General features: G+C 33.2%; 1 protein-coding gene across 5 annotated transcripts in view; it reads left to right on the top strand.

Annotated features, from left to right (window-relative positions):
- The first annotated feature begins 541 nt into the window (after positions 1–541).
- The window catches only part of Cad87a (cadherin 87A), a 207,240-nt gene continuing 197,787 nt past the window's right edge, over positions 542–9,994 (top strand). Inside the window, exons 1-2 of one of the 5 annotated variants that reach the window (XM_083103954.1) lie at positions 542–675; positions 2,937–3,089. In XM_083103954.1, the coding sequence (XP_082960080.1) occupies positions 3,052–3,089 (38 nt within the window). In that variant the 5' untranslated portion in view covers positions 542–675; positions 2,937–3,051. Of the gene's footprint in view, positions 966–2,027; positions 3,090–9,994 lie in introns of those variants that run through there. The other 4 variants (XM_083103950.1, XM_083103952.1, XM_083103951.1 and 1 more) reach the window with 4 other exon arrangements.

Raw genomic sequence — 9,994 nt, 5'->3', positions numbered from 1 at the left:
ATGATACTTTTACATAAAATCTTGATTTACATAAAATCTTGATTTAGGAAAATTAGTTACTTTGTAAAAAAGGAAAAAAAGATTTATTCCCATAAGTAATCTAATGTAAATAAAATAAAAAACAAAGATTATAATAATATCAAGAAAAAAAGGGCTGTATGTTTATCTTATATATTTATACACACTATGTCATATGTTTACACTATATTATTTACATTATATCATATATACATGTATTTTAAAATAGTGAGGAAAATGATCAAAGAAAGTATATAAGCGACTCATACATATATATATATATATATATATATATATATATATATATATATATATATATATGTAAAGTTTTATAAGTAAGCCTAAATTTCATTCGATAACGTCTGATTGAAACGTAAATACGATCTTGTCATCGATGCCTGACCTGACCTGACTTGACCTGACGGTCGCGCGTCGCGCGAGCGTTCGTGCCATCTGGTGAGCAATGTCTCAAGCCGTGGAGGTCCCCGCCGGCGGCTCTTTCGACGAGCTTCTCACACCGGCGAGATAGATGAAGGAGGAGGGAGGCAGAGAGCGCGCGCGTCATCGGTGAGCGCGAGCGAGACAGAGGGAGGGGAGAGGGTTCGAGCTCCCCACTCGCAGCGGCGCAACGTTCAGAGTTGTGGTCGCCTTTCACAGGTACGGTCGAGTCGGTTGCCCGAGCGGGGCTGGATTAACGTAAACGTTCGCGATCGCACTCGCCGAGTTCGAGTTCCGGAAATTCTGCCGTCGTCGCCCGGTGAGTCGCTCGAATCCGGGAATCGAGATCGCGACATACGCGGACATCTGCGTAAAGACACGCGTATCTCTTTTGTTCCGAGCCGTGCGATCCGGGTTCGCGGTGACAAATCGTTCGCGTGGAGCAGGAGCGAGAGTGTAACATCCCGGAGGACGCGAATCTCCCTCCGCACCTCGTGCAACACAGAGAGGTGGAGAAAGACAGACGCGCGTCTCATTGTTGCATTGGAGCAGCATTTTTTAAATCGTACATCGTCTTGAAGATTGCCGCTTCTGTTTATCCGTCTGTCTGGCTCGCTTTGATGCTGTGTCGCACGAAGTTGCCGGTGTTTACGTGTCACTCGCGTCCGCGTTCGCGCGTGATTGGTTCCTTACCGGTGATCCTCGCTCGCGATATCAGTGTTTGGTCGCGGAATTCGCAGAATTCTCGAGAGGAATTCCTTTCAAGGAAAGAGATTGCCATTCGAAAAATAAAACCTTTCTTTTTTCCGATCGTATCATTGAACCTGATTTCGAAGTAGCCGTTCAAGTCAGTCTGTTTATCCGCGGTTAAATTCGTTCAAGTGAATCGCTCGTTTCGCAAAAGTGTGTAATTTTTAAACGATAATATAATGAATAATATTATATAATATCTGAGAATATGGGGAAGAGAGAAGAGACGTCTTTTTCATACAGATAAGTTTTCCTTTCTCTTTATATTTACATCGAGCGGGTGACATTGACGTTTGTGATTGACAGTTATCAGAGTTATGCGCGAAAGTTAAAGAAGATATAATGTTAAAATTACATTATATATATCCTTACACACGTTATTATTGAAAGATATATTCAACTAATAATACGTAGATTTTAATATTATTATAGCTTCTCAATATTTTTTTTAACATTGTGTGAGAATTGAACTTTATTCAAAGAATATTTATGATTAAAAAAAATATATAAAAAAGAAATAGTTCGCGACACTACCTGTAAAGAATAGAAAGAATATTATTAATTTAACCTGGAATATATGTGAATTATTATTATTAAAGTATTTTTGCAATATTTAAAATTTTTCGTTCTCATTACATAAAATGTATCTACATTATCGATTAATAACATTTTTTTGCTAAAATTATATTACGCATGATTATTGATAATGTAATAAGTTAATGGAAAAGATATGAAATATTTTTATCGAATTTTGCAAATGTGATATTTTCTTGTATATTTGATATTTATCTTTCGATACTTGCATGGGAATTTTTACGGATGAATAATATATTTGATATTAATTAAATATATATATATTTATATAGTAAATTAAATTAAATTTACATAATTGCGGCTATAAACGTAAAGATTATTTATTAATTATCTCCAAAGCAGTAAGGATTTAATGAACATGTGCGCCTAATTATGGTGGCATAGATCCGAGCGCAGATGGAAGGAATGTAATTACACTCGCCTTTGTATCTAACGAATTGAGTAAATCAAAGTACACGAAGTCTTCGCTTAATTGACTCGATCTTTTAGAAACATAATCGAAAGCAAGTAATTCAATTAAAGTGTAATTTCTTTAGTTCTTTTTAATCCTTTGAATACCGTTTTATCTTTACTTATTCACAATGTCTAACGTATCACACAATGAGATTGGACAGAGAATTGAGCGAATAAAACTGTTTGCGTTTCAGCTAAAAATAAAATTAGAAATAAAATTGAAAACATGATTAATATAGATTAATTCTTTTTTTTATATATCGTTAATTATTAAATGTTATTCTTAAATATTATCATCTTAATTATTATGTTGAATATTTTTAAATATTATTCTATATATTAGGCATTATTCTTAAATATTATATATACATATTACAAGTGAATATTATCGATGTAATTATTTTATATATGTAAAATGCGTATAAATTCATGCGGGATAACGCGAAGTGCATCGTCGCGTTTAATCGGACGAATAAATCTGAATTTTCTACAATTTTCAAATTTCGCGCGCGATCAAGAATGCGCGGTTAAATTTCGATAACTCGAGCGAGGATTGCCAACGTGATGACGAAAATCGCGACGTCGAATTTTGCGTTTCGCGCGAAAGATCGGCGGGAACCTTCGTGTGCCTTTTACCTCCGTTGAAACGAAACTCGCGAAAGACAACATCTTCTGTTTCGAAGGCTGGTGCGCGTCGTCGTCATCGTCGTCGTTGCCGCTGTTTGGATTCCTGGCATGGAATGATCTGCACGCCGTGAGTCTTCCCACGCAGAACGACCGGCCCAGGACTCTTCGAGGATGACGGGCAGACACGCGGAACGAGCCGTTGCCGTTCGGTGAGTACCTTTTCCTTTTCTTTTTTGTAAAATAACAGCATTTGAGGCCTGCACGTACAGAGAATGTGCTGTAAACATGATAGCTTTAGGCTCAGACTTAAAATTTGTTCGTTTTAACTGCATTTTTTAGATTTTTTGCATTTAAAAAATCAAAAAAGCTTTTATATATATATATATATATATATATATATATACAGGGTGTGAGGAGGTAGAGCGCAGTAAATTAAATAAAGAAATGGTGATATTTTCAACTTTTGATTCCGACCGGAAATACGCCATCCGGATCGGAAATTGAATTTTTTTAGGGGAATATGGTACTTTTTATTACAGATTCGAATTGTACGTGAAAAAATAAGAAACTTTTGTATCAAACGTTTTTTCTGAAAGTGTCTCTGTCAATCTTAAAATTGACCTTGAAAGTAACTATGATGAACTTTCAATAATTAATATTTCTATTATTATTACAAAAATCGTTACATGGAATAGGATTTCTTTATTTAATTTACTGTACCTCCTCACAAGTGCGTGAGCACATGCTCAGGGACACCCTGTATGTATATATATATATATATATATATATATATATATATAAGAAAGCTTTTTCTAATTTTTTAAATGCGAAAAATCTTCTAAATCTTTTTATTTTATCGTTAACAGCAGATTATTTAAAAAAAAAAAATGAAAAAGGTTCTAATATATATAAATATATATATATGTATATATGTATATGTATGTATGTATATAAAATTGATCTTTTTCGAAAAAAAAAATGTCATTTTCTATCACAAATAATGCTCGATATTGAATATATCTTTAGAATTAACCTAAATTCAACTAAAATTCTGTTAAAGTAAAATCGATTTAAACTAAATAAAGATATACATATGAAAGCTTTTTCCTCATTTAGTTTTAAATGGATTTTAACAGAGTTATATATATGGAATATATATATATATATATATATATATATATATATATATATATATAACTTGATTGCTAATTTTATAAAAATATTCAATATCGAGAACTAGTTATTTAAAATGTCATTTCTATTGAGAGCAAATCGATTTTAAACTTATCAGAGATTCTTCTAATAATATTTAAGTTGATTCGATGTAGAAATAAGAGAGGTAGGCGTAAATTAAAAATTTTCCGATCGATGTTTATTTTAGCTGTCCTGTTTCCAGGCATTATGATATCTCGATTTGCCCCTGAATCGTGTGCTATATTCGTGTTCATTAACCTTTTTCATTGTGCTGCTATGCATCGCGTTTTCGACTTGCAGTCTAGATATTAATATTTATTTACTATTAAAATTTGCGAGATAGAAAAAACAGAAATGTTATAAAAATTGATTACTCGTACAAATAAATTCTACCAATATAAAGTTAATTTAAATAAAAAAAGCATGTTTTATTCGAATATTTCTATCGCCAAAAAGCAATGAATAATTGAAAAATATTCAATTGATTCTTCTTTTTATATTAATAATGCTGATGTTTTACAATATTTAAAATGTTATTAGTAGGGCTGGTGATTTCTTTTAGTTTGAAGGCTTCGATATTCGAAGATTCGAAGCTTTGATATTAAAATCTTCGAAAATCGAAATTTGAAAGTTTCGAAGCTTCGAAGGTTATATTATCGCGATAAATATATATTTATAAAATTATATGATAAAATCTGAATAAAATATTGCATTTATGTTGCTAAATATGAAAAATATTTCTAAAAATTTTGATTTTCAATCATTTTTAATAATTTATTAATAATTTATTTGTTAAATAATTTTTTGTGTATATATATTAATTAATTTTTTCACTTTTATTTATAATATTTTCAACATTTCTTACATGAATTTGCAAGAATATATTTTTCGAAGCTTCGAATCTTCGAAAATTGTCAAAAATAATAGCCCTACTTATTAGCACAAATATAATATATCTTGTATATTGTTTATTTTAGTTTCTATTTTAGTTTAAAATATCTCGTTTATGTGTTTTTCACAAGTGAGAAATATGCTATAATTATGACATAACGACACACACACATAATTATTTTATAACACTTTCTATCGGTTTCTCTTTGTCTCTGCCCATTATTATTAGCAATAAATCGTAAAGATTCTATTATGATTAAGCGCAAAGTTTTTTTAATTTTTTTTGCGATGCAAATCGACCGAATATGCAATTGTGAGTTTCGCAAAAAATTAGCTTTTCTCAAAATATGCGCACCTACCGCTCGACAAAATCTTGTTTATACCGACGCACGGGGATGTAATATCGTTAATGTAAAGTTTCGCCGGTCACGAACGCCTTACTCAATTCGGCTTGTTTTCGCGCTCATGCGGTTGTAACACTTTGCTGGGAGCAATTACGAAACTCGCGGTCTAAGTTTGCCTCGCGAGCAGTCGCGATAATGAACCGAGATCGCCGTGTGGTATTCCAGTGCAACATTGTGTATATGCTACCATTTGGAGAGAACACCTTGCGCGTTAACCCTTGAAATAATAATGGTATAATGGGAGAGACGCTATAAAGCATCCCCGTTCTCGGAATCGCCCCTTCGCATTTCTCCAAAAATTCGCGTACAAATCTTTTTTCCCTATCAATTCAAAAATTTAGAAGAATTTATATGTAGAATATGCTAGTGGATATATTAGTAGAAAAATTACGACTGTTTTGAAAATACCAGGCGTTGTTTTATCGTCAAGTTAAACTTTGGAAATTTATCTCGATTTCGCGCGTCTTAGGACACCGTGTATAACGCCGCAAACTTTTTCACGCGCGATGCAAGTTATACTTTAAGTTACGTAGTCGTATTATAACGGACATAAACAATAGATCGTTTCTCGTTTCTCATGCGCGGTAAAATTCGCTAAAATTACACGTGCACCGCTCGAGTTGCAGCGCGACGTTTTTCGACGTTTGCGCGCATGCGGATTTTATATATTTTATACAGAGGAAAAGCGTTTTCAAATATTTATCCAGTCGTATTTCGGCGGCGTGCTCGCCGAGGTGCTACACAAAGCAAAGTGTTACACGGGCTCTATTGCAGCAGCGCAATATTTTCTGCCGCGGCGCATTGTTTACCGATCGCGTCCTCGTTTATCACCCATTGATTTTACAACACACGTAAAACCTCGTCACTACCGTTTCGGCCGGTTTTTTCGACCCTTGAGCAATGACGCGACCTTCCCGCGAGGACACAAACACGCTCGGATCGACGATATTGCAGTATTTTTCAATTATCTCGCGAGAGAGGAAGAGAACGCTTAGATATCTCTCGATATTTTATAAAATTTCAGAGATTTTTCCCTATGATTTTAGTTATCTCGATGACGAAAATAATTTTTAATTAGCTTCGCCCTAATTATACGTCAGCATACGTCAAATACGATCATACGTTCATATTTGACAATTCATTTTTTAATTTTGCACGATGTACAAAGAGTGAAATTTATGATTTAAAGAGCAAAATTTAAATATATGAAAAATTAAAATATGTGGGATTTATTTATCCTTAATAATTTCTATCTTCTTCGCATCGTCAATTGAAATGCAAATATGTTTTCCTCTTTTAGCTTACTTTCAACTATTTATGTTTCACAGAAGGAGCGTTATATTATACATGTCTGAGAATGTGTTGTTGCTTTTCGTGCAAGTTTTTGGGCATAATGGATGCGAATTACGAACGTGTGAAAGTTATGCGAATTAAAAAACGGGCAAAGTCGCGGAAGCGAGTTCGTACGCTGTAAAGAATAAACGAGCGGCTTTGCTTTCGGTATTCATTGTTGCGTTTCGAGGGAACTTGAGCATATCACTTTATAAAACCGTAGAAAACGGCTTTCCGGAGAGAAATGCTCCGGCGCATCCGCTAGGCAATAATCGTTTCCAAAGAAGAGCGCTTGAAGCGGAAAGTTCTCGGCACATTTTTCATTAAGCGCGCGAATCCTCGGATTTAATTGAAACCGAATATCACGGCGGGACTTGAAATTTCGCCCTTTCCGTGTTGCCTTTTTTCCCTTTTTCTTCCTCCTTGCAATGAGAGGCGAGTCTTAGCCTAATGAATAACATCTTGCAAATCGTGGACCTTCATATTCGCAGATGTTATTTTAAATATATTTTTAAAATCTCGAGATTCCTATAAATTATGTTTACGCGCAAATTGATTGTCGTAATTATTACCATAAAAAATCGAAAGGTTAAAGAGTTGCTCATCGCATATTTTCTTTCTCGTTATAATACATGATTTCGAATCGTGGACCTTCATATTCGCAGATGTCATTTTAAATATATTTTAAAGATCTTGAGATTCCTATAAATTATGTTTACGCGCAAATTGATTGTCGTAATTATTACCATAAAAAATCGAAAGGTTAAAGAGTTGTTCATCGCATATTTTCTTCTCACATTTTCTTTCTCGTTATAGTATATGATTTCGAATCGTGGATCTTCACATTTACACAGATGTCATTTTAAATATATTTTAAAAATCTCGAGATTCCCGTAAATTATATTTATATATGAATTGATTGTTTTATCTTTGTATTATAATTATTCAAAAATCGAAAGGTTAATTGCTCGTCGCATATTTTCTTCTCATATTTTCTTTCTCCTTATGATACATGATTTCGAATCGTGGGCTTTCACGTTCGCAGGTGTCATTTTAAATATATTTTAAAAATCTCGAGGATCCTATAAATTATATTTATACGTGAATTGATTATCTTTGTCTTTGTATCATGATTATTCAAAAATCGAAAGATTAAAGAGTTGTTTGTCGCATATTTCCCTTCGTGTTTCTCGTTATAATGTATGATTCCGAATTCGCATCATCGCCTGAGAAACCATTCAAGTTCATAGTTTGAAAAGTCTCACGTTTCGTAATCGATAAACTGATTTGATCAGATTTTAGCTTCGACTCTGATCTATCTCGTATCCATTCGTAAGCAAGCTGGGTTTATTCCGCGTAAGTTGAATACTGTGGTACTCGAGGCACGCAAGGTCGTCCGATCGTCATCGAGGCGCTGGCGAACGTCATGGTGAAAGTCTATTTCGCGTGGTAGGGATCTCTTGCTCGTACGTTCATGCAGGAATGAACACGGAATCGTTCTTGGAACGAAAGTCCCCGGGTCGGGAAACTTCAGCTGACCTGCTGCTGCGAAAAAGTCGCAGCTTCGTATTCGAAACGTCAAGTTTTCAAATAGCTCTCGATAAACTTGGCACCTCTTTTTTTAGGATATCATTGTAATTGATAGAATTTTTTAATATAATTTTAATATAATTTTTTAATATAATTTCTGATATTTTTCACATAAAATGCGCGCAAAACAAGTAACAACTTGGCTACTTAACCTGCTGTTGGAAATCGAATGTACCCGTTAAACATTTCCGTTTGAGCACGAAGTAGTCAAATATGTAACTAGGTGTACAAAACGAACGATTAAAACGATTGAAGCTGAAAGTACAACGATATTGAGCTGGTCTCAATACGCTGCCGGTAAATATTCGGCGTATTGGAATAGCCCCATATATTGCCGGTCACAGCTATTTTAGTAACTTTTATGCGATCGGTCTCGATGCTAAATTATAAACAGCATTAAAAATTAATGCGCTTGTGATAAAGCTTTTTGAAATGTAAAATGTTAATACCTTATTTGCCGTGACTGATTATTAAATATTTTTGATGTATAGTAAAAATTTGTTATGCTGGCACCAAAGCTTTATTCTGAAAATATTTAATGTATTAATAATATTTTTAACGAATAAAAATAAATAAATTTTTTATGTTGAGTTGAATGCAAATTGAATGCAAATTAAATTGACGAGAAAAATCTCTCTCTTTCTTTCTCTATCATTAAGTCTAAAAGTAAACTTTGCCGAAAAAATATATTCGTTTAAACATACTTTACATACATGAAATCAAGATGATATATTTTCGTTTTTATCGATTGACATCGTTTTAAATAACATTTTTTTAAAATAGCATATCAATCACTTTTATTCTGAGACTCGACGTAAATTTAATTTGCGAATAAAAATTACGAGAGATCTTTTTTAAAACAAATTTATATCGATCTTTTTAAAACGTGAATTGTTGTTACAAGAAATTTGTTTAATTTTCCATTGTTTCATTTGTTCTTTAAACTCGATAATCGATTTAAACGAGCTACTGCAATTTTTCGATTGATCCCATCTCAAATGCAGTGGGCTGTCTATGAATTTGACCTACCCACATTCAGCAGTATCGCCATTAAGATGTCCATTAGTCTCGTGTGTCTTTGTCAGGCTAATCAAACAATACGTCGCCTTGATTATATTGCTGAAATAGGCACTTGATTGTCGTGATTATACGGGAGAGCTACAAACGAGCCCGCGTGATAGATATCCCTCGCGAAGTACGTTCAATATATAACGAGTGCAATCATTACACTCAGACACTTTGTTGTGCTTTCAGAAGCGTTTTAAAGTTTATTATTGCAATATTGAATCACGCATTTTTCGTGAAAAATCTATCGTTAAAATTCGAAGCTTCTACTTACTACATATATTCGTAAATTTTAATAGCTCTAACGTAAATAAAAAATGAATACGTTATGTTAATTTTTGAAATTTGATATTAATTTTTTTCCATTAGAGAAAAGGGAATATTAACATCTTAATAGATTTAAGTAACTAACCGCGATAAGTGAACGGCTTCTCTCGAATTAATCTACAGAGACGCTCATAAATAATGCAATATTACTCATCATGCAGTTTGAAATGATTTTTACTTTTATAAAATTTTAATTTGAATTTCAGTTACTAAAATACTGAAGAAAACTTAAAATGAAAAGGTAAAAATTTAAAATTTAAAATGCTCAGTTCACGATATTATCGACGTTAAAAAAGATTAGCTTCATAAGA

This window comes from Camponotus vicinus, unplaced genomic scaffold (assembly GCF_025532165.1).
Source record: "Camponotus vicinus isolate PSW18456_S1 unplaced genomic scaffold, iyCamVici1.0 SCAF_7, whole genome shotgun sequence".
NCBI classification, from domain to species: Eukaryota; Metazoa; Arthropoda; class Insecta; order Hymenoptera; family Formicidae; genus Camponotus; species Camponotus vicinus.
The sequence above is the reverse complement of the archived record's forward strand: the minus strand, read 5'-3'. Positions and strand labels throughout refer to the sequence as shown.